The 26,388-nt window shown below is 38.7% G+C and overlaps 1 protein-coding gene across 1 annotated transcript in view; it reads right to left on the bottom strand.

The window, feature by feature from the left end:
* The window catches only part of NT5DC1 (5'-nucleotidase domain containing 1), a 127,801-nt gene that overhangs the window by 1,973 nt on the left and 99,440 nt on the right, over positions 1–26,388 (bottom strand). The window contains exons 9-11 of the mRNA XM_021555531.2: positions 16,344–16,462; positions 15,353–15,511; positions 9,222–9,390 (exon numbers count right to left, since the gene is read on the bottom strand). Coding sequence (XP_021411206.2) covers positions 9,222–9,390; positions 15,353–15,511; positions 16,344–16,462 — 447 coding nt within the window. The remainder of the gene's footprint in view (positions 1–9,221; positions 9,391–15,352; positions 15,512–16,343; positions 16,463–26,388) is intronic.

Consider the following 26,388-nt stretch of genomic DNA (forward strand, 5'->3'; position numbering starts at 1 on the left):
CAAAAGAGAATAATCACATTTTTATATATTCACACCCCAGTTTATCAATTTAAATGTTGCTTTAGTAGCAGCAAGCAGACTTTGAAAGATGGCTAGAAAATATCCATATCCATTTTGCAAAAGCATGAAAAAAACCAAAACCATACAGTATTCAATAATAAAGCCAATATTGGGGGAAAAATAGAGCAAAAGTAGTCGCTTATTTCCAAGTTGTTGTTTTCCTTGTGTTTTTTTCCCAGTAAATTCTTCAGGGTTTGCTGTTGTTCATGCTCACAGCTGCTGCTGTGATAGACTAAGGTGGTAGACCTTTACATCTTGGCACCCACTTCTCACCTAACCCTGATGGAGCATCAGGCAGGGGGCAGGGGGCAGATATGCAGACACAGTCAGACAGCAAGGCTCTAATGAGTCCTAACCTGCACTGATAAGGAATTCAGCACAAAACTCATCCAATATTGCCACCATAAAAAAAAAAATAGATTTGAACAAACAAAACAGCCTGAGACTGGAAGAAGGAATTGCTACCCAATTACTTGAGAACCACAGTCCCAGAATTTTTCTGTCATTCTTAGGTAATTCCACCCAGACTAATTAAAATTTTTAACCCAAGACAAAAAGGATATTCTTTTTAAGACTCAGAGTCCTAGAAATCAGATGTGAAGGGCCCCAAAAGGGTCCCAGAAGAATACAGAATGTCCTAGATCTACATAAATGCTGGTTATCAGATGTATCACCCTGAGTTCCTGTCCCTCTCCCTTCTCTCCTCCCACACCAGCCTGTGTGCAAATGAGTGATGAATACTGCTTTCCTTGATGGTGACCATTCAGTGGTGTTAGCAATTTCCCAATGGCTTGAGCAGCCCTCACAGGTTACTTGACTTGAGCTTAACTTGAGCTCAGAAGAGCTCCTGCCCTGCCCTGCCTCCCTTACAGGCCTCCAGCAGCCCTGGTGTGAACAAAATAAAAGGGTGATATTTGGACAGTAGCTACTGTCAGTCAGTGTGTTCCAGTTATCCAGATCCAGGAATTGTGACATTAAGTACAACAGTGTTCTGATGCTTAAGTATACACATGCATGTACTTAGGAGCTAAGGATGGATTTATATCATAGTTACAACATCTCACTGTCTCATGTGCTGTGCACTTGGTGTAGGACAGCTAAATCAATGCCACAAGCTTTTATCAGAAGAAGACTTGGAGTTCCACCCACAGCAAGAAAGAGAAACCACAAGAAGAAGGGAAAATGTAATATTCTCAATGAGTGATCAGGAAAGTATTTGAGTAACTGAAGACAATTTTAATTTAAACCAGACACAAGCCTGCTTGATAAACTTACTGTTCTAATTTTTTAAAATTTTCTTGAACCAATACATTAAACAAAGAAAATCTTAACTAAGCACTTTAGGTGGATGTCATTGTTTTCAATTAAAAGCACAGTCCAAGACTGAAACAGATTTCTCCCAAAATACACAGCAGAAATGTCAGGAATAATTTTTCACTATTGACCAACAAAAGCAAAGCCAACATTTTTTCATCATGACACCACAGCAGCATCCTGGGATGAGTGAGAAGCTCTACAGAAAGCAGAACTCACCCTCCCACCCTGAGGTCTGCTCCCTGCCAGTGAGCAGGGCTGGTGCCAGATGCTGCAGAAGCCTCCTAGTAAACAGCAGGGTTGTGTTGTTAAGTGAATCCAAATATATCCTCCTGATTATGAACAAGGAAAAGGCATGAGGAAGAGAACTAAAACTTTGTCAGTGATACCCAAGTTTGAAAAAAAATCTTTACACTGCTTAATTGTGTGAAATTTCAGAAAACACAACAGCTCTATCTTACATCTCATCATCTGGGTAAGGTAATTATAGGGGCAGAGGACAAACCATAAGCTAGTATAAATTATTTTCCTTTTACAGGATTTTCCATAATTAATGCTGGCTTTGAAGCTTTATCCTGAGTATTTCATTGTATTTCAAAGTCACTGCTGAAAGAAAATATTAATTTCTTAATGATAACAACTTCTAATAGTTATTTAGCAGTGGAGTAAGTGCAATTGCTGAGGGGGAACTCACTTTGGCTGTGCCTTTGAGTGTCCTGGCTTGCCAGTCTGTGGGTAGCCTTTAACAGGTGTTGTTTTTTCTTAAATGTGAAATGTTCTTTTATCTCTTGACCCATCTCTGTTTTGCAACAGTCAAAGCAGTGCTTGCACTAAAAGCTCAGGATGTGAGACAGTATACTAGAGGCAAAAAAAAAAAAAAAAAAAAAAAATCCCAAGCCACAAGTAGATTTATCTGATAGTAGTTATTTTTAGAAAAACTTCTAAGGTTGATTTTCCTAAGCTGGAGGTCAGATGTTTGCTGTACTGAAGCAAGGCTCCCAAAAGAGTGAAGTCAGGATGGGAAAAGCATTCCTTCTGTCAATTACATGAAAGTCAGTGCTGCGTCTGCATACTCCTAACTCAGAAGTTGAGAGGAGAAGAGTATCTGGGCAGTGTTCTATGGGAAAGGGGGACTGCTCAATATAGGTTTGCTCCACAGGAGATAGTTTCTGAGTTTGGATATAGTTGGTGACACAAGCCAGTGCAGTTTACCCCTGGCCATGCAGGAATAAAGACTAAAACTACTCTCAGTCAAAGTGCAGGTTTGCTACTTTACCTGCACTTACATAAGAGCTTTTGCCAACACAGGTGTATTGGCTGAAGCTCATGCCTGTGGCACTGCCAGCAGACATCTGTGGCCTGAGCTTGGCCTGAGCAAGAGCTTCAGTGCCACTGAGGTTTGTCACTGGTTACTTTTCTGTGGTGTCTAACACAGAAGACAGTGCCATTGGAGAAAACCCAAGTGGCAAACTGCAGGCATATGTGCAGCAGCAGCTTCACTACCAGTTTTGCATATGGACGAGTGCCTGGGGAAATGGAATGACTGTCCCATCGTGGCTGCTGCAATTGCTTGTGGTGTGCAATTTTACTGTAATTATCTTGGGAATAACAAGTCACATTACTTTGGGTCTACCCTATGGCCAAGGGACCACTGACCCCTTCCTGAGCAAAACAGCTGTGCACAAGGCGTGCACTAACTTGCAGCTGAGCCTGATAAGGGTCTGCAGTGAAGGAAAGCCTTAGAAATTCCGTTGCTGTTTTGGGTTTTCATGAGAAAACTCATTACTTCTATGTGGGGGAAACGTTTCTCATTTTTGTTTTAGTTGAAACAGTGGTTTTTGAAAGTCTTGTAAGAAAATAGCCCTGTGTGGTTCTTTGCTTGATATGGAACTGATCAGAAGAAAATATTGGACTATAATATTTTTATAAATCTAGGTGAAGACTTAATTAACAAAAATCTTGAGAGAATGCCAAGATCCTACCAGAATATGTTAGTCTTTCAGGGATCTGTTAATTAATTTCGGTGTGTGAATGACTCATTCTGGATCTTAAGAGCAGGAGGAAGGGCTTCTGAGGTAGGTTCAAGAAGTTAGCCTGGAAACAAGCAATTGTTGGAGCTGACAGGCATTTCTAGTTGATTAGAATAAAAAAAAAAAGAGATGCATTTTGAGACAGTGAAGGAGCTACATTAAGACAAATGCATAAATGATACACCCCTTTACTTTCATTTTGAGGTAAACTCACCAACATCAGCCTTCCTCTCCAAAATCATGAGATGTGTTAATCTCATCATATTCCCCACTCTTGTAAAACAAATGTTTTCTTTCCCTTTCCCTGATTTTTTTCTCTGGAGGGGTGACAACATTGTTTACCTTAAAATAAAAATCCACACAGAGACATACATGAAGACAAGGCCTACATAGTTTTTGGTGCATGTGTGACCATCTTAATCTAGAGGGAATATGTTAGGCACCAATCCAGAGTACATAAATATCCTTCCAGCAATGTTTTTTTTAACATGTGAGGTTACAGGTTATGTACAGTTTCAACCTGGTCAGACCTATTTTACCTATTTTCACACTCAAAAATTATCAACACTTTGTATTACAACCAGGGTTTATAAAGTGTCAATATAAACTCACCCCATAAGCCTGCGATCTAGTCAAAACCCAATTATAGCTTTAGTTACAGCCTGCAAATGAAATTATGCTGCCTGAGTTGAAGGATAACTTTAAAGCAGAAATGATTGAGTGGTTCCCCCATTCTTAATGAATTGCTCATGAGATTTCCCTTTAATCTTTTCGGGGTGGCTGTACTTTGACATCTCATAGAGCAGAATAACGATGGCAGGAGCATTTCTGTCAGCTATTGGCTAGGAAGTAATCTTTTGGGTTCTGCATGATTTGACACGGTCTTCAGGGGCACAAGTCAATAAACCTTTCTGGAGGAGGAAGGAAAATCTGACCAAACTGTAATATACTGAGTACTGTCCTTTCTACACTGAAAATCACTACCAAGTGGTCAAATCCTGTGGTAAAGAAGAGGTCTCAGACCATTTGGGAAGTAACTAGGTCCTGAAGACTTTTTATAAACTAGTCCTGATCTATTGAACAATAATTTTAAAATGCTGTTTATTGTTGGTTTCAGCTGTATTTTTCAGTTGAAAAATAGATGCCTTATATTTGTTGGTTGTGTTGGGAATGCTTTTTTTTTTTCTTCTAAAAGGAGAACATTGAAACTAGTTTCCTGGAACAGATGAATCAGATTTACACTATCTGATGCTTTTCAACTGACACATAGATCAAAATGCTGTTTATACGCTTAGAACACATATCTTCTCTCTACTCAGTTGTATTTATTATCTGTTTTTCTTCCTTGCATGAAACCTCAGGGCCAGAAAACCTCAGAAATGTTACTGTAATGTATTTACACCAATTTTCCACCCAGTGTAAGAACACTTTTTTTGCATAAAAGCTTTAATTATAAAAACAACTCTTTGGCCTTGTAGCAGCAACTATTATTTGTAACAGCAAATTCCCAAAGCAGTTAAAATCCTCAAAACATTTTGATAAACTTAGTGTTTAGATGCTATTATATAGATACAATTTTATACTGAAGTTGGCAAGCAAAAGTACAGTTGTAAGATAAGGCATTAAATATGAAAGGTTACTGCTAACTAGCAATACATAAGATAAATAGTTCTATGTGTTTAAGAGTATGACATATTATTGTATCATTTGAATAAGAGCACGATTTTCAGTCTGGTTACAGCAAGGACTAATTTAATTAAAAGGAGTTGGATTTTACTTTAAGTGATGTAATGTCAATGAAAAAACATAGAACTAAGGTGCAAAAACATGATGGATTTTTTTGTTTTTGTTCCACTTCAGCAACAATTACAAACATTGCTGTTCAGGATACAGAAATCAGTGTATGGCTGATTAGTGTAGTATATGGCTGTAGTACATGGCTGATTAGTGATTAGTATATCACAAGATTAGTGAAATTCATGTCTTCCATGATAACAGTTAATTCCTCCAGGGCATCACCTTTAAAATACATGTGGAAGATGGTGTGTGAAGTTTGCAATTTGCAGTTGATCTCTGCTGGGCAGACCCTTGTATCTGCGACCTGCACATTGCCAGTTCTGGAGCCCCAGACACGGCTGCCTTGAGCTTTCCATTGTACAGATAATTTGCAGTTCTAAGCAGAAACATGAACTTCTTTGTCATGGTTCACTGGCAATTTTATCATTATATTTATACAGCAAGCAGGCTGATGACTCAAACTCCTGCAGAAAGTGGCAGGGATCTGTAGGCATCTTTAAAGAGACAGCATTGGTGAATTATAATGGAGATTTTTTCTCTAGTTCTGTCTAATTGAAGTAACAATAAGGCATGAAGAAAAACTTATGCAGCCATATTGGCAAACCCTGATATGACTTCATAATGCACACAAGATTCAAAACAATGCATTATTCTCATGCATGACACAAGCTTGGTTATCTAATCTCCAAAGTGTGAAATGAACTCTGTCTCCATAAAACATTTACATTTGCACTAATTCTTCTCTGAAATGAAATTCTCGTGAGTTGCAACATCACTCAATCTCCTTTTCTTGCTTGCAGTAGTTTTTAATCCTGTGACAAACTTCACCAGTCAGAGGTTATGAGATAAGTTTACAACATTAGGTTAAGAATTATGGAATTAGAAAAAATATTTTTATGCTGTCCTTATTACAATTTAGAGCCCACTTTATTAACCTTTATTTTATAATAAAGAAAAAAAAACCTTACAAAAATCCCCTCTATAGCTCTGAAACTCCTCATGGAATTTTTTGAAGTGTGGCTTTTATAAAAACATCAAATATAGTGAGATTGAAAGGCAAAACATTAGTTTGAAATATGCGTATCACATTTTTGGACCAAAGAACTGTTAATCAAAAGACCTGTCTGAAATGGTATTTTTGAAATTACTGTTGGAATGCCTATATGATGCATTAAACACAATTATTAAAATGGGAATCTGGAAATGTGGTCACGTGGTCAGAGAGGAGTGGTTGCTGTCCTTGAAGGTAAAGTTCAGATTATTCAGGTAGGAAAGATAAGAGTAATCTTCCTCTACTTGGCTCATACTTAGCCTTCTGGAGTGGAGAAGGATGTCCTGGAAATTGTGGTTTATGCACAATGTCATTTTTCAGAGAGACCCCTACACCTTTAATTTCCATGTGGGAGCTCTAAAGTAACATTCCCACGGTAATGGATCCCAGCTTGGAAAATCTGTCTCATGATATCATTGTGCTTTAAAATGCTCAAATCTGTAAGGGAGCTGTAAATGAGGAGCAGAAAAGTGGAGAAACAGATGGATTTGTGAGTGAGGTATGTAGAATAGGAGTAGGGACATTGGCTTCCACTATTTTATTAACCATGTACTGTCAATATAAAATATCTGATTTCCAATCCAAACTGATGGAAGTACACAGAAGGTATTGTAGAAGATCTCCTTTGGGCAATTTTAACAATAAACAAAAGATACTTTTTCATGCACAAAGAAAATGCCAGTTTTTCTTCAGGGAATCTCAGTAGAGTTTGGATGATGAACTGTGGTGCAATAGTCTGCAATTCCAGTAATACCTTCCTTGCCAGAGGCAAGCTTGAAGTTCAGAACTTCTAATGCATCTTTGAACTGGTATTGAGTAAGTGAGTTACTAGTATTAACATTGAATAGTCTTTGGAATAATCTTTTTCAATGTGTCTTGAGAAGTAAACCAAGCTGTTTCTTATGCACAGACATTCACTGCAGCCAAACAACAAGAATCAATCTTAAAGTCAGCACTGCAGCCATCTGCCACATTTCACCAAATATTTTTTGCAGATCACAAGTTGATGGCATCCTGACTTGTACGTGGCACTTACTACTGCTCATGTAGGTGTACAAAAGCCAGGTCAGACATTGTTGATAGAGAAGCCCTTGCCAACCCCCAGCTCGCAGGAGGTGGCAGCTTGTTTGGCTGGGTGAGGCTGAGCAAGGTGCTGCCAAGGCTGAGCCAGGCAGAGTTGAGCTCACACAGTCAGCACAGCGCTGGCTGGGAGCTGGGCTCATGGGTCAGCATGGTGGCAGCCTGGCTGCACGCTTGGACTCAGGGCATCTTAAGGAAAGGCCTGAGTTTTTGCAGCTTGGCAGTCGAAAGTCCTCTGCTGGTAATTAAAGCAGATGAATGGGAAAAGAAAAGCTGGAGATCATCAAACTCGCATAACCCATTTCAATCTCTTCTAGCTAGTTATTCCCAAATAGCTGTAGCTAAGATATGACTTACAACTGCAGCCAAAAACTTCAGGGCTTGGCAGAGCAAGAGTTCTCACAGCTTGCTGTGACAGCAGTCAGACAAGGTATTCAAGACGAGTTGGGAAGTCCTTAACATTCATAATAATGAACATATTCTCTTCCACACAAACAAACAAGAAATACCACTTTCTGTAAGAAAGCAGAGATGTTCTCCTACCTTCAACAGTCTGCTGCCTGGTGCACAGCTGCAAGGTTAAAACATTATTTCTCCCCTGTCCTTTAGTACTGGGCTTTAACTTTTACAGACATGACCCCCTGTCCCAGCACTGGTTCAATGCAGGCAGGGACAGCATATGGTGTCCCTCCTCATGGAGAAGCAGGCTTTGCAAGAGCTCCATGGCTGATGACAGGCAGCTATCCTACTCACTGACTGCCCAGATGTGCCTTATGGGTTCACAACCTTTCATCTGTAGCTGGAAAGCTTGTCACATATTTGAGGTTGAGAGGCCTTGCTTGTCCCTTAAACTGAGCTGTGGTTAGTGGGGAGCTGGCTGGGAGGCGAGTTTCAGACTGTGGCTGACCATTTTCTCTTGGTCAACACTTCCAAAGCAAGCCACAGCATGAGCCTGGAAAAGGTATTAGATGGGAGTTTTACAAAAATTATCTCTCTGTTGGCATTTTCCCTTGGTGTGTTTGGGCTTTGTGTCTTTAGGCTGAAATAGATTGCAAAATGGCAAATATCAGAGGCATAAATAAATTGTGGCAGTCTATGAGTGTTCTGTTTTGATATATCCATACAATGTAAGTACACCTGTAAAATATGGTTGCAAAGAAAAGGTCTATCAGATGTCTGCTGTAGAAATCACTGCTGGGCAAGCTGAAATACTCTCTTGCAACAAACTTTTTACTCCTTGATCTTATGTACGAAGCAGGCAACAGATGCTGAATGGAGGGGTTAGTAAACAAAATGCTTTCTGTTTCTTCATTAATTTAATAATTTGTTTATTTCTTTAGGTATGTGTATCGACAAAGTTCTGTACTGCAAAATGATAGATGGAGCACATGGGGGTTCTCATCACCACTGTGTAAACATTGAAATGTACTGCCGCTGCAAAGTTACAGCGAGCTGATAAGGGAAATGTAACAAGCTGAGCAGTCAGAAATATTTTTGTAAGTATAACACTCCCAAGTAACTTTGCATGTTGTTCATTTTGAATGTATCTCACCACTGAAAGTAGAAACAGCAAATCACAGAGGGGAAGTAGGGACCAAGTTCAGGAACTAAGCTACAGTCTGTAAATGTTGCACCCTATCTCCAACAGCGCATCAAATAAACACTTTCCATTTGCAAGCACAAACAAAACCCCTGGTGTATCAGGCAACAATTAAAAGCACAAACATCAAAGTAATCAATGGCCACTAGTGCTAGGTGCTGCATCATATGAACAGAATATTTTGAATGTATTTTAGATACATATAATCGCAAAACCAGATCTACAGCACTACAAACTTACTATGAATACTGCATGCTTATTAGGAAAAAGCCCCACATATCTTCCTTACCTGCTATTGCTTCCAGACTAGGGATTGCAATAGTGCTGTAAGTGCTAATACATTTACAGGACCATGTGTGAACTAAAGTCTCCTCTGCATTTTCCAGGCTGGGCAATCTGTCCACGAAGAAAGAGCCCCACTGTTTAGATACAAAGTAAGGAACTTTGAGCTGATCCCCCTGAAAGAAAAACAAATAAATATGTCAGCTTAAAAAATTTAAAATCTTTGTTTATCCACAAGCATTAGTTTAGGGAACTCTAGTGTTTTTCTGACTGTCTGGGAAGCCTATACTGTACCTCAGGAGCAATGTGGCTTTAAAATATAAAGACAATAACAATACAATAACAATCTTCTTCCCATAAGTCCCCAGGTTCCTGTTTATACAATTTATGGATTCCCTAGGACATAAAAAGTTAACTATAAATATTTTTTAAACTGTTTAAGAAAACCACTTCTGTTTTCCCTGTTCTTCTGTTTTTGTTTTTGATGGTGTGAATTGCTTGCTGTCCTTCTCTGTTGGAGAGGCTGTGTTACAGCAGGGATCTCCTCCTGGGGGAAAAGGAGTTTCCTCATGCTGGGTGGAGTAACTGCAAAGAATGCATCATGCCACCTGTGTTATCTGTTTCTGAGCTGAGGAATGAGTGAAAACAGAGCCACAGAATCCATGGAGAAACATTTGCCTAGAAAATTGTAGAATACAAATGTTTTTAATTGTTTTTTAATTTTCAGACAACAACATCTAGACTAATTATGTTTTAAAGAAAGCATTAAAGCAGCATTGGAAAAATTGACATTTTACAAGTTAATCTTGAGACCTGCTATACACTGCCATGAGCAATCAGAAAAAATGCCAGCACACATCTACAGAAAGATGAAAGAATGGGAAACAAAACTACACCAAAGAAAATCTGTTAATGTCATTTGTGTGCAAAGTAACTTCTCAGAACTGCAGAACACAGAACAGATACCACAGTTTGTGCCTCCAGGTTTGTAAACTTTTGTATTTTAGTCTCCATTTAACCTCTCTCTGAACAGTTTTAAGAATCTACTGGAACCATTTGTGTTTATGACAGAGGCCTGTATCTTTTGATCAGGAAGCTGTTGAGGCAGCTGAAGAGACTACACCAGTAAACACAGAGCCACTCTTCCATGTGTCTGTTACACTTTTTCCTCTGAGTATAGATAGGGGGGGAGTACTGATTTCAACAAACATAGATACTAACTTCTGCCTTCTGATATAAGTAAACAGAAAAACCCCTCCTCTTTTGTCACAAAACAAGCATTTAACTGAAGTCCTGGGATTTTTTGTTGTTTTTTTTTTTAATGCCTTGCACAAAGGAACAGCATGTTACTTTCTTTTTTTTCTCCACTAAATCTTATCTTTCCATGCCAATCCCAGGACTTTACATCAATTATAATTAAGTTTAGATGCTCTGATGAATTAAAATCTGTTTGCCAGCTGGATGACACATGCAGAAAATTCTTAAGGCTTTTACAGCTGCTCAGGTGATTAATCAAAACAACAACCCCAGTACTGGCCCACATAAGCATTTGTAGAAAAGACAGGGTCCTGTTTATTGAAAAGAGGAAAGATGTGAGAGTTCTGCTTTCTGAAGTGTATGGTTAGTTCAGTAGACAATTAAAAATGTAGCCTGAGGAAATTAACTGATTTTTACAGAAGTTTGATTCTAGAGTGGGATTTTCTTCCTTATTAAGGAGGAGGGAGTTAAATTTTTGATTTACAACCCAAGCCCTCTGTGAAATCAAAACCAGTTAGATATAAGACTTCTCATCAAGTGACCCGGTTCAAAGCTCTCATCATTTTGCTACTGGTTTATCTACATGTGATAGGGCAGGTGTGGTAGGCTAAATCTCGATTTAAAATCTGTAAAGAGAGAATCTTTGATCACATCCCTAGGAAATATCAGACATTGCTCCCCCTTCCATCCCTAACTGATGCCCTGAAGATGTTCTTATCTCACCTGCAGCACATATCATAGCCTGCAATGAAGAACAGACCACACACCATGAATCTGTACATCTGTGAAATGAGGCCAGTCTCCTCTTACTGTGGCTACTCACATGCCTGGAGGCACATGCCCAGCAGCAGGTCTGATGAGCCCTGGAAGATGCATCAGCCACTCCTGCAGTCCCCAGACAGAGAATTTGCTCTCACAGCAGGACAGTAGATCCTGGAAAGTGCTGGGCAATCCCTCTCTCTGGTGCAAATCCCCCAGGCATAGGATTTTCTCTCAGGCATACTGGTCAGACAGCAGCAGGTCAGATGTTGATTGTGTCAATTGAGGGCACAAAGCCTCAAATAAAATATCTACACTTCAGGGAAATAGGGATGGTACCAGAAATTCCCAAGTTCCAGGGCCTTCCAAAAAGTCAAAACACCTGGAATACTTGCTACCATCTTTGCTTTGCTAACTCTAGACAAATAGGGCCTGTTAACAGAATAGACAGAATCTGTTAATAGGACCCTTGGGCAACACTAGTTTGTCAGCTTGCAAATGACCTTTCTAAAATACTAATTAGCAGGGAGCCAAGCTCTGAAGGTTTTCTACATTTGGTAAAGGGATGAAATAAAGAAAGGTGTAAAAGGAATAGGAATGGAAGATCAAGCTGTTAGGATTTTTAAGGGCTTTATTTAGATGCAAATTGCCATCTATGCCATAGCAAGAACAGAGCATGAGGAATACTCTACTGCATCCAATGAGTGATGGTACTGGTGATTGTATGCTTTTTCCCAAGGTAGTAACACACCACTAAATCTTGACAAAAAAAAAAAAAAAAAAAAAAAAAAAAAAAAAAAAAATCAATGCTCAAAATACAGTTTTTCTGGTGTAAAGGTATTTGAGATGTTTCTGTCAGCACAGCTGTGCTGACCACAACAACAGAATATCCCTGAATCCCACACCCATGCAGGGTGTGAAAATGGACAAGCCACCCACTGGTCTGAATTCTGTTGCACAGAACCTGCCCTCCTACATATCATGCAAATATAAAACATTTCACACATGAATATTGTACCTAAACTACAAAACTACAACAAGGATCACTATAAGCAAATTTAAAATAAAATCTTTGTGCCAAAGATAAAGAGACAAACAGAACCAAAATGCATAATATAAATAGCCTTGTCCATGGTCACATCAAGGGAGTTAATGGAAATTCAGGGGGATATCAGCCCTGACTTCCACAACAAACCAGTCAACTAGGCAACACTGTAAAAATTAAGTTTTCCCTTCTAACTACAAAATTATCATCCAATTAATTCTTTGATTTCTGCTCCATTCATTCGTATAGCCCAAGGTTTTACAGACTGACAGCTTCTCTGTAATATTTTTCCTCAAAATCCTGGGACAAATTCCAGTTTTTCTTTTGTTTTCATTGATGGAACTGATCACACATTTAACAAACGGAACCAAAACCTTCAGCCAAACAAACAAACCCCCAGTTCTGGGAGGGAGGGAGGGAGAGAAATCTTGTTTCAACACAATGCCTTGTATTTTTATTCACCCTGCATGCTGCAATTCACTTAGGAGCCAAGTAACTGCATAAATAGTTTTTAGTTTGCTATTCTCTTGCTTATTTGGTTATGACTCACGTACTTAAAAGAACTGCAGTTGGTACCATAATTTCACAGTTATGTGTATCTGGCTTATAGCATGCATTTAATTGAAGGGAAAAGACAAAAACTGCAAATGAAAATGGAAACCACAGTCTCCCACTTGGTGAGAAGGTTGTTTTCTTCCCCTCTCGCTGTTAGTGATGAAACACCAGCATAACAACTAAAACCAGATTTTTGTAATTTCTTTCTGAAAGATGCAATTGCCAAATAAAGTAATATTTTCTTATTTTAATAGTATTTTGTAAAGAGTTATAGCATTGAGAGTTGCATAATGTATTAAATTTTCAGTCCCTCTCTCCACACAGCACATGGCATGGAATATCTACAGTAGTACTGTATTTTATTGCCAGTGAATGCTAAGCTGATTAACCAGATTAAATCTAATCTGTGACTAATTTTCCAGAAGCACCTGACTTTGTACAATCCTTTGAATTGTTTTTTCTCCCTTCTTAACCAAAGAGTTAATGGGAGAAGTTGCTTGGGGGAATGAAAATAAAACTCTCACAGGTTTGTAAAGGGAGTCCCTTTGAACCAGTCCTGTTAAGTTAGTGGTGCCCAGTCAACTGCAGAGCTATGGATGTGACCTGTTGTTCAGACTCCAGTGAGCAGCATGGTAATGAAATAACACCACTGACCTGCCACGGCCCCCCTGGTTCAGGTTCCTTTAATCAACGCGATTCATTTCTCCCTTGCTTGCTCGCTGTCACTGGTAGCGGATGTAAACGGAACAGGGGCTGTGTGTGGTAGGGGTGGTGTCTCCTTGAGATACTGCAATCTCTTGTCAAGAATGCTACAGTGTCAGTGAAATGTCAAGCACCTGTCTAAAAGCCTCAATTTGCTGCCTGACAACTGCTGTGATAGAGAAGATGGATCTTGTGAGCAGTTGAGCAGAGGTGTCGTAACAAGGGAAAACCAAATCATCATCGTGGCTCAGAAAAAAAATCAATCCATTACTCTTTGTACTTCCAGGAAAAGAACCACTTTCTGTCTCTGTTTAAAGATGTGTGCTTCAAAAGCACATAATGAACATACTTAAGAAACCATGTTGAATGAATCTCCCAAACTTTAAGTTTTATGCAGCAATGCAGCAGAAGCTCCAGTCAGAGAATAAACAAATTTATAGAAGATTTGAGTTATTTTTAAAGCATTAATTATTTAAATCAAATTGTATTAACCTGTATGTGCTACTAGCTCTTCCTCCCCCACCTCCCCTTCCTACTGAGAAACACATTCTCTTGATAGGATATTGAATTTTTTCAACTTCATTTTTGTTTATTTACAGCCCAGGAAAAAGCCTAAACTTGAATGATTACATTTCCTTATTTCAATGACTGAAATGTACTTGTCTGACTACAGTTTAGAAATCAGGGTAGTGGGGGAAAATATGAGATATGTCTATTAAAAAAATAAGATATAGAGATTACATCTATATTGTTTTAGTCCCATTGAAGAGACCCTTTTCTCCATTAAAACCAGGAGCTTTTATAACACTTGGATTAAAAACATATCAAGAATAAACACACCCCCCCATATCTTTTCTATTGGTAAGTTACCTTTTAATCACAAAGAGTAATTATTTTAAAAGAAAAATAGTTTTGTTTGTTACAAAGAAAAGTGTGAAAAGCATCTGTATTTCTTTGCAATTAGAAGAAAATGACCTATTTATTCAGTAGCATATGAAATGAAGAGACACTCCAAATGGAGAGTGAAGCCTTGCTGTAACTCCTATCTACATGGGACATCCTGGAGATACAGTGCTGCCTCATCTCAGTGCTATTTCCTATCTACTCTGCTCTTTGGCAGCAGAGGAAAGGATAAACCATAGCAACTTCCCACCTTCTGTGGGAAATAAAAGGGTGACAGCCCCACTTCCCAACTATGATCAACCTGGAAATCATATTACTTATCTGAGGTAACTATCAGTAAGTCTGCACTGGGCCAGATTTTGAAGCCATCCCTCCTATCTGAGAACAGCTGTTACCAAAAAAAAAAACCAAAACCAACTTGTGAGGGAAGCAGCAAATTAAAAGTTTTTTGTATATAAGGAAAGTGCAAGCAAAGCATGTCTCACACAGAGAGAAAGCAACCTTCAAAACAATGTATTAAAAATTCCTCCCTGTTTATAGTTGACCATAACACACAGAGAAACGTCATAAACTCAGCAGAGTTCAGGCACTGGACTTGCAATAAGTGGGCATGACATTTCTCCTTGTGGGATGGAAGGATCTTGTTACTAAAAAGGATGTTGCTAAGGGAGAGCACACAGAGCTCCTTTTCTGAGATACGTGGTTTAGCTCCAGGTAGAGGTGCTGTGTCACCCATGCTTTGCTGAGCTGGGGCAGAACAGCATCCTTCTGGTAAGACAAGTAGGACACACCTGTAGGAGATGCTGATGCTGCCAGTACCCTGGTAAGACAAGCAGGTTCATTCTTAGTGCAGGTGACATGAGGATTTTTGTAATTTACTTTATTCTGTTCCAGGAAACATCTGCAGGAACCCTTACCTCATATTTTCCTTTCTTCTCCAAGGGCTCAGATTCAGCCTTTGCAGGCACTATACCTTTGTCCCCTAGAAGCTCCTCTAATATGAAGACAGTTTCCCAGTTGCTATAGTGATGAGCTGGGAAAATATCTGAGTGCATACTGTCACCAAAATAAACAACCTGTGAGGGAAGAAGCAAATTAGAAGTTCATTGTATATGAGGAACACACAAGCAAACTGTATTTCACAGACAGAGAAAAAGAACCTTAAAATGACCTAATAAAAATTCCTCCATGTTTACACTTGGTCAAGACATGCAGAGATCCTATTAATGTCAAGCTTGGGGTTTTATCTTCAACAAGCTCCATAAGGGGAAGGCTGGCCCCACACACCCTCCTTGCTCTCACCCTCCAGGGGCATTGGAAAGGGATGCCTAACTGGGACCAGCAAAAGGAAGTGTGAGTTTTTTGGCTGACAGAAATAGTCTGACGGGAAGTAGTAGAAAAACTACCAAAAAAATACACTAAACTGGAACAAGTTTTAGACTACACTGGAAAAAAAGACAGAACATTCTTCTTGGTGACTCAATACTATTCTGTGTCCAGGAAGGAATTTATTCATTATGAAAAATGCTGTTACACCATCATTAGTGGCATTTTCACCTATCCAGACCTGTACTTAACATACTCCTAGTTTTCACTGATCCGTCTTTTAATATATATGATCTATTTCCTCTGGGACATTTCCTGATTACAACCTGATTCTTCCCAAAGCTGCTAAAATGTTTACCCTGCATACAGAAAGTTTACATCTAGAAAGTTTACATATTCTACCAATAAGAAGACAAATATGCTACTTCCATTTCTGGGCTACAAGCTGTTAGACAGCAGTAAGTGTAACCAGAACAGAAGTTTGTGACCAATCACATCAATAACTTTAATGAAAGCTTGTCTGGTGGATTCTTGACTGAAACAGGGTATTTTCAGAAAGACTGACTCTCACTTGTAACATACCTTAGGATCCAACTTGCCAGTCATCTTCTTCAGTAGATCATAAAGCTGGATAGCATTACCTTGGGAATACCAACCAGGCTTGTCCAGTGACAGCAGAGCCTCCTGCTCCTCATCGTTTTCTGAAATCATCAAACCAAATTGCATGCTGTTAGTGAGACCAGCCCATCCTCCTGTACTTGTAAGATGTGTGAGAAGCTGCCTGTGCACAGCTGGTATATTTTGACATTTATCCAGATCCAGTGCCTGGCTCAAGTTCTGGTACTGACCGTGGACCATGACAAGGTGTTTGGTAGCTGGGGGCAGGCAGACATTTGTGAGCAAAGAAGCAGCTGAGCCTTGCGTGCACCAGCTACAGAAGAAGACCTAAGGACTTAAATTCATGGACTTTGCCACCCAAACACTGCAGCAGTGAAGGCAGGAGGCCACACAGACCAGACTGATGGAGCTGCCACAAATGAAGGTGAAACCATGAGATAAAACAGACTGTAAGAGACAGCATGTACCTTGGCATGCATAAAAATGACCTATAGTCTTTATGCATTGACATAAACCCAACAAAACAGACTGAAGTAGCTCTTAAGGGCATTCACCAGTCTTAGGTGAGCAGAATTAGCAGTTCCAGTTATCACACAGTTTTGAAGAAATCATGAGTGGACAAATGATGAGTGGACAACTACCCCAGTGTTGCTGATTGTGGCATTATCTAAACTCACATGTAACTACTATGGCAGTGTCAGCAAATTAGAAAATTCAGTAGAAAGTGAAACTGCCTGGTCATCACCCAGCTCTGCCATAGGCTTTGTCTCTGGCTGTTTCCAAATAATGGATCTGTCCCAGTGTCCACGTAACCTTGTTGCTTTTTCAAATCCATCTGCTACTGCCAGATGAACTTTAGCTTCTTGTTGGAGCCAAAATAGCAGTCTCAATGAACCGATAAACTACAATTTCATCAGAAATATTAATATGAATGTCCTTTGTCTATTGAACTGGTGAAACAAAAGGTTGGTTTGTTAATGAGTCTCAAACTTTATGTTAGAGACAGAAGAGTTAGAAACCAATACAGTACTTAGATCTGACTTAGGTGTAACATCACAACTTCAGTTTTTCTCTTGCTTGATAGATTTTTTCAAAGTACTTAAAATGTGTTAGGAATAAGAGGAAAAGAGCAACTTCTACTTGGTTAGAGATTGCTGAAAGCTGAAATGCAAATTTTGGAGAACAGTGAAATGCTAAGACAGCTTTATGTTTAAGAGAACGGAAGATGTACATGGTGCAATACATTGATCTTTGAAAGAAATTTAAAAAGAAGCAAAAAGAAGGAAATGGGTATGTGGAGAGAGGAATGAAACCAGTCTTTGATATAATGAATCTACAAATTTGAAGAAATGGAGACAAAATTATTCTATTTTAAGGCTGTTTTATAAACTAGGAAAAAACAATGAATTTCAAAGTGGACATTAATAATTCATGTAGAACTTCATGTGGAAATGTTTTCCTTCGTTCTTCTTCAGGAATGTAACACTAAATGCAATAATAATAAATATGATAGCATCCCTTAAAAAATTCCCTAATTTCCTGACTACTAATACCTTTGATCAAACAACTTCTGAGCAAACAGAAGTTGTCATAACAGTAAATTTATTTTATATATCTTGTATTTTTAGACATATTTGGATGGTTGGCTGAACAAGTAGACACAATCTTCAAATGACATGGACATAGAAAAAGAAACTTATGAAAACAACTCTTTTGAGATGCCATAAAGTTTTTGAAATATTAAAAAGATTTTTATAGCTCTCATTGTCTCTCCATTCAGTCAATCAGGAAAATACTGGAGAAAAATTGAGCTTTTATGAGCTATTTTCCAAATAATGACATCGTATTTGCAAACAGAAGCCCTATGTATTACAGCAGTTTCAGAAGGCTCCAGCGAAGAGTAAAACCCTGCTTGCTACCTCTATGGAATGGCATGAGAGGAAGTTCTGGCTGCAACAATTCACTCTAATTACAAGGTAGAAGACCTCTCGCTCTGTGAGAGCTATTACTGTCACCCCTAGCAATGGGATTCATCTTGCTTAACTCAAGGCATTTGGAATTCAGGCTTCTAATGCACAGTTACAATCTGAACCAGTTTCTACCAGGAACCTGTGGCAGGCAAAAGATGGTGCAACAAGAATTTTCTGGGGTGGAAGCTCTGGAGAAAGAAAGGATTTAATTAAATGAGAAACTTTGCTTTTAGACAATGAAATAAAGAGAAATTAATTTCCCCTTTAGAAGGAGACAGCAAACAGCACTGAGATGTCTAGTTCATTATGGGAACACTTCGATTTCGGAAGGAACATCATAAATTTGAGGAATTAGGAAAGGTCCTTTAAATTATTTGAGTTGTAGGGTCATAGGGCTAACAACTCTGAATCAACAGATCTTGTCTTGAGCCATCTCATATAGCTGCTTCTGCTCACACATTGAGGGGTGACTGTCAATTTCATTACTGTAATCTGAAATGGAAAGAAATGGATGGTGTTTCAGTTGTGATAAGTCATTAATGAGAACAGTTTCTAATCAGCTTACATTTGTCCAGTGGCAAAACACAGCTAATAAAATGATTCTTCAGCACCACCTTTCAAGGCTTTTTGTATTAGTTCTGCCATGAAAAAATTGATACACAACAACTTAAAAAAACATCAGTGACACCATTGGTTCTGGCCTTATATCCTTCAGATGGTAGCTACGTGACAGTGCAGAAGAAATCTGCAAATTTCCTTCAAAAATGCTGCTTAAATGTGATTATGGTAGTTCCTATATTAGATATTCCAAGCTGAACACTGGCTACACTTAGTCAAGAGGAAAACTGCTGCTGACCTGCTTTCCACTTTGCTGTTATTGATTCTTAAAAGTTCGTTCAAAGGTCAGAAATGCTATAAATATTCTTCCAACAGGAAGAAACACACATAGGCGGGGATGCTTTAGGTCTTTTAAGCTAGGAGGAAAAGGAGATGTCCTGACAATTTCAAACAGACTGGATAACCAAAAGGAATTTCTCTGATGATTTAGATAGAGTGATTTGCTTCCTTTTGAATCCTCATATAACATTGAAAACCAGATTCCTGGCTGCAGACTGAAAATGTGCCATATCAAGAAATGTAAAAGTTCCAAGCAAGTAAAATTAAAATAATTAAACCTAGAAAATCAATCTGTTAAAACACTTGCTCAAACCTAGTTTTGATTCAAAGCAGTCTTCCTGAGGGGAAGTTACTGTTCCTTTTTAAAAACAAACAAAAGCTTGCCTAATGCTGCGGCAATATTAACATTGCTGGGATGGCAATTTCCATATAGCTTTGTCTAACAGCTGGGAAATGGTTTCTGATTCAGAAATATATTCTCATCACCAATAAAAGATAAGTTTTTTCAGATAAACAAATTCACGAACAAGACGCAATATCCCTTTTCTTATGAGAATTTTCTTTAAATGTGCACTGCACTTTAAAACTTGGCCTGAAGAACATCTGGTTTCATTCTGAATGATTATGCAAAAAGTAATCAGTGAAGCTTATTCTCATTTAAATGACAACTGATGATAATTTACTTTGGCAAAGACTCACTTTTTGGGAAAGACTCTGCACAGCTTTCTTAGTGCCATCTGCTCTGTGTCCTCTTATGGGTTATACCTGCTGAGATGGAAAGGGTCTGAACATGGGGATCTATCCCCAGCCTGGCTGGTGTTTACACTGTTAGACCCTGGGGCATGGGATAGGGATCTTGGTTGGGTAGTACAAGGTTAAGAGAGAAGCTGAGGTGAAGGCAAATTTATGCTTCAACTCTTATTCACCTACACTGAGCCACACCTATGCCCAGGTTAATTTTCTCCAGTTCACCACCCCTGAGGAACTAGCCTGTGTTGCTCCTCCATCTGCCTGCCCTGCGCTGAGTGCACTGCAGGACCCACCAGGGACTCAGCAAAGAGCCTGAGAACAGCTCTCATCAAATTGACTGGGCAGACACCAGGGGAAGAAAGCAATTCCAGGTGCTCAGAGGCCCTGCCAGCCAAAAGTGTGCTGGATTTAACTACAACGTGCATACAGCTCCACTACAGCCCCCCCTTCTGCCTTTCTCAGGACAGCCTTTAACCCCTTTGCACACAGACCTAGTTAGACTGTCTATTAGCATAACTGGTATTTTTTTTTCCCTTTGAGGTGTGCAGTAGTATGAAAAATGTGTGACAACTATGCTGCTGCTCATGCCTGTAGCTGCTCCTGCCTCTTCTTGCCCATGGGCAGCTCCGGTGGGTTCCCTCTGCCTGCAGGCACCTCATGCAGGTGGGCTCATGTGCTCAGCATGCTGAAGCCCTGGTCACCAATATGGGGTTTATTGTAAAACAAATCCATTCTATGGTCCACAACTATCACACTGATATGCCTCTCTGCTATTTAAAATGAAGCCATTTCAGATCCTGAGGGCATTAATATAAAAGCTGGGCACAGTCTGATTTTGGATAGCATTTTGAGCTTGCTTAAGAAAGACAAACTCCTTTCCAAAGGGGAAATCAGGGCAGGAAAGTGCATCGTTTTACAAGGACAAAGGGACCTGCACAGGTGGGTTCTTCCAGTTGTAAAGGTATAACAAGATGGGATGACATAAGTTGTAGAGTTTCCCTGTAGGCATGTTCTCCATGAAGAAAGCAAGCACTTACAAGATTCCTGGAGGTAAAACTTCTTACCCTATGGGCATCCTCCTTAGGGTATCACCCAAAACTCCTGTGTATAGACCAACCAATCAACTTTGTTGTGTGGTTTCCACGATTCACTCAGGTAGTAGTGTGTGTTTTGCCATCCCTGAATGTGCTGTGGAAGGAGATGTGAAATCCATCTGCCTGTGCATCAGCACTTGCCAGTCCCATGTCTGTATGCAGGGAAATGATAAAGAACAAATTATTCCCTTAACCTGATGTGCTGAAATCAAAGATTAAGCTTCCTAGTGACTAGTGATTTTGGCTGTCTCCATTCTTGTCTGTCCAATTTGTTTTGTTGTTGTGTTTTTGTTTTTTTTTTTTCCCATTAAAAGCCTGAAGATCACTTCCTCTTCTTGCATTTGCATCGTTCTGCCTTTTTTGGGATGGCTTATGGTTGGTGAGATGGGAGACTAAACTAATCAAAGTAAAAATTCAGTTTTGAAAACTGAAACATGATTTTAAAATTTACATAGGCAGTGATACATCTTTCTTTTGCTTAGCAATCCCAGCATAAGTGTGTTTGGTCATATGGAGGACTAAATAACAGTACTACTAAAAACTGGCTCTTCTCTGGAAGAATACCACAGATAAAGCTGAGGAAAAAATATAGATACCACTCTATGGAAAAAAAAAGAAACTATTTCATAATAATTAGTAAGTACTGTCTATCACATTGCTAACAATTACTTTTCTCATTAAGGACTTCTGTCCTTCCACTATTTTGTAAGGCCCAGTAAAACCAAAGTACAAAATATTTATACTTTGTGTATTTATATTTGTGTATTTTGAAATTGCCCTAGGCATATATAAAAACCACAGAATCCTCTGAGCACAAATTAAAAAAAGTTTTTATATTTTTAGTTTTACCAGAACCTTTTACACTTTTATTAAAATCTACCTTCCTGCTTAAATTGTGCCAAGCAACAGGCTATGTAGAGATAAGACTGAAGCTTTACTTCTTTACTAGAAAATCAGTAGATCCTTTAGAGACGTCAGCAAGTACTTCTCTGAAGTACAGAAAAACTTCTCTGAAGTTTTACTTGTTTATAAGAAAATCAGTAGTTTCTTTAGAGAAGAATCAGCAAATAAGTTTCTCCAGAAGGTTTTGATTGTTGTGTTACAAGAACCGAAAATAACAGCTCCCTGCAGATTCAGTAATTTTTTTTCAAAACTGTCAAAACATTAACTTTCTGCCTTCCCAGGACCAGTGTGACTAACAAAGCCTTTCTGTTTGAAACACTGATATGGTGAAATACAAGCAAAGCCGTTTTTTCCTCAGAAAAGAAAAATCACTTTTTGGGAAATGACTCTCCTACAAATTCATTCTTAATTGTAGTTCATGTGCAAATTTGGCAAGAGTTTTCCCTAATTTTATTTAATTCCAATTATAAATAAGAAAACTTATACGCTGAAAGGGTAAGGGGGACATAAATATATAAATTCAATTCTTCATTGCACATATTTTGTCAGGGGTTTTTGTTCTGTTTTGTTTTTTTAAAGTGGGATCTTGGAAAGGTCCCAGAAATGTACAAAATGGTACAAAAAGAAATAAATTCCCTCTCTAGAGCAGTTTTATTCTTTTATTTATTCCAGAGCCTTATAAATGAGGAACTTTAAATATTCAGAAAAATAACTGTGTTAAAATCAGTACCATCGTCTTCCTAGAGATCCCTATATAATTATGGGGAGAAATAGGCTTTTCCAGAAAGCATTTCCAATTAAAGTAAGTTAGGAAAGGTAGATAATTGAGAAAAAAAAAAAAACCCTGATATAAACATTTCAGGAATATACAGGTCAGTTCAAGCACCTGTTCATAGCTGTTCTTACTAGGGGATACATGAGGTGGAAGCAGAACATGGAGGGAAACAGAGAAGATGAGACAAGGGCCATCAGACAGTCCTGACCTAACCTGCCACTTCAGAGAAATGTCTCAATTTCTCAATTAAAATCAAAGTGAGACACACAAACCATCTTCTTTGGATTGTGTAGTCTGTAGTCTTCCAGTTTATCTGAATTTTTTAAGTCTCTCTAGTAAAACCTCCTGAAATAAGACACATTCTAGTAACACCTCCTGAAATAAGGCATATTGAAATTTGCTCTTGGACCATAGTTTTCCACACTGAAAATTGACACTGAAGTGTAATGGGGAAAACTCCCTTCCATCATTTACCTTGGCCTTAGTTGTAAAAAAAAACCCATCAAGGACCAAAAAAAGAACAAAAGTTCTTTAATCCTCAGTTACAGAAAAACTAAGAACTTTTTTCCCCTATATCTTAATACTTCAGGTATAAAATATATATGAAAACTGGAATAGAGAATTTGATTCTGAAGACATGTATCCCCACAAAGCAATACAGGGACTCTGCTGCCAGGGTCCTTGGCTTTTCCTTTTTTCAATTCCCCAAAATATGTTATTTCAAAGGGAATAATGATTGTGTAGGAGACATGAGCATGCATTATTACCACACTGATTTACCTGGAATACACAATAGACTTTTTCATTAACTTTTATATGAAAACTACTTATAAAACTGGGTTGATTTATGATTTATAAGTAGTTCCATTCTTTTTTCCTCTCTTATTACACTGTCTCAAATCCCTACTTTAATTTTATTGATTTATTCTGCCTGAAATTCCAGCTCCAAATATTGGCTGCCTCTGAAGGGGGTAGTTTTATATCAACCTTTAAGGACTAACTTAAGATTCAAAATGTGGAAAAATAAATTTGGGAATTAAAAACAAATAAACCCACACAGCTTTCTACCTGTTAGTAACCATACAAGTATAGCTGCAGATAGTGGATAATAAAGCTTTGCTCAGCTTTAGTAATTAAAAAGAAGAACCCCACCCAAACCCAGTATGTCTAAGGAAAACTGGATGCCTTAGAATAATCTTTCATTTTCTCTGGAAAGAAAAGCTAACATTTTAGACTACTGAGAGAGGCGTTCTGGCTATTGTTGACCCAAGAATTCTTTTTATCTCATGGTAGCTGAGAAGCATTTCATTACACATGTAAAAATCATACTGTTATTAAGCCCATTTGAATATGGCTGCCAGGGAACACACTATCTCTAATACTTAATTAGAATATAATGACATTAAATCGTTAAAGACCATTTTCTCTTAGAAAATAGAGTAACTGCCACTAATAGTTTAAAATCATAGATACAAAAGAATATCAAACATAATCACAGTCATACTGGGTGGTTTTGTTCAGTAGCACACTGAAAAAAAATATTTTCCTGATATATTTTCTGCCTTATATTTTGTTTCCCTTTACTTAATAAAATGTTAAAGAGGTACTGAAAGAGTTTGGGACCTATCACTGACTTTAGACTCTCCCCTTGGTGTCATATCTCTCTGTTCACAGTGAATCCTAATGATGATTCTGCAATTTCTTTTTCAATGAGGATGATTTTATTACAGTCTCTACTGCATTTTATATTATTATTATTCCTTCTAGATAAAAACATTACAAAAGAAGGGAAGGAAAAGGTCTGAGTATGTGATGGAAGACAGAGAAGTGACAAGTTCACTCTTGATGTCTGGGCCCCATGGATCACAGTCATGGATGAATTCAAAGGAGGGACAAAGAGTATGACAGGGTTAGAACAACTGGCAGAGATTTAAGAAGCTGTTTAAAGTCTGCTAAGGAGCCAGGCATGTCAGGTAGCACCATAATGAAAATCAACATGAAGCCTTGTTCCTGTAGGATCTGTTGAGATACAGTACAACTTCATATTTAATAAACAAAATGAAAAATGTTAGGAAATGAATGTTCTAACAAACAGGAAGAGTTCTTACGTGTGAAACAGTCACTGTAAATCTTAGATCAATGCGACTGGGACGGAGATGGCAATTAAAAATGGAAACTATTCCTTTCTGGCAAAGTACATTTAGTTATCCTTTGAAGGGAAGACTAATGTGAAAAGATTTGTAGTAATGAGTCTTCTGAAGAAGTAAAAGAGAAATTATTCCTCTGACACTTCCTAAGGCACAAGGAGGACAGAGAGGTGATTCCAGATAGCCAGCATGTCTTCACCAAGGGAAAATCCTGTCTGACCAAACTAGTGACTCTGTAATGGAGTAACCACAACAGTGGGTAAGGGTTTGACAGGGATCCCCCCCAGCATCCTTCTCTCTTGAGACCTCACTTGGAGTACAGCACCCAGCTCTGGGATTCTCAGCACAGGAAGGACACAGACCTACCAGAGTGAGTCCAGAGGAAGGCCACAAAGCTGATCAGGGGGATGGAGCACCTCTTCTATGAGGAAAGGCTGAGAGAACTGTGATTGTTCAGCATGGAGAAGACAAGGCTTTGGAGTTACCTAACTGCAGCCTTGAAGGAAACTTACAGGAAAGAAGGGGCAAGAATATTTACAGGAACATGTAGCCACAGGACAATGGGAAATGGGTTTAAATTGAGAGTAGCTTTAGATTAGATATTAGAAAAAAATTTTTCTGTGAGGGTGGTGATGCACTGGAACAAGTTGCCTATGAAAGATGTGAATGCCCCATCCCTGGAGGAATTCAAGGCCATGTTGGATGGAGCTTGGAGTAACGTGGTCTATCTGAAGGTGTCCATGTCCACAACAGGGGGGTTGTAATTAGATGATCCTCAAGGTCCCCTTCCAATCTATAATTAGCTTCCTAGTTCCTTATCTGTGCATTCTGTATGGTTTGCAAAATCACTTGGGTGTTTATATGAAAATGTTTACCTTGTTTCTCAGAACCAAGGGCATTGTGCCAGATCTCTCTGTGCAGGAATTTCACAGATAAAAATCTCTTGCTACTATTATTCCAGAAAAAAATAATAATCTTGGAGCATTCAGCCTTAGTCTGGCAGTATCACAGAGGCACCTGGAATTTGTGGACAGTAACAATATATGAAGTGGTTTCACAGCAGATAAAAATCAAGTTAGAATGAACATGTTTGCTAATGAAGAGAAAAAGTCCTGGGGTTGCTAATTTTACCTAGAAATACCATGCAGCATACATATTGAAGTTTAAGACATCTGGAGCCCAATGTGAATAATACAGACAGATTAAAGAACAAAGATAGTGAGGAAGAAGATGGTACATCACTTTTGTTTTTGACTTTTCAGGTTGACTTTTCAAGAAATTCCTTTTGGAACATTAGCTATGAAGGACTTAGGCTAACCTAAACAATGCAGTGTTCCACCGTCGCATAGCAGCCAAGAAATGTCCATTTTTGTATTTTCTGACCTATGATTTCCCTGGACTTGGTGGGAGAGGGAGAGCTGCTCCTGAACAAAGTGACTCTCTACACACTTGATATTTACCTCATGTGTAATC

The sequence above is a fragment of the Lonchura striata genome, chromosome 3 (genome assembly GCF_046129695.1).
Source record: "Lonchura striata isolate bLonStr1 chromosome 3, bLonStr1.mat, whole genome shotgun sequence".
Taxonomy (NCBI): Eukaryota; Metazoa; Chordata; class Aves; order Passeriformes; family Estrildidae; genus Lonchura; species Lonchura striata.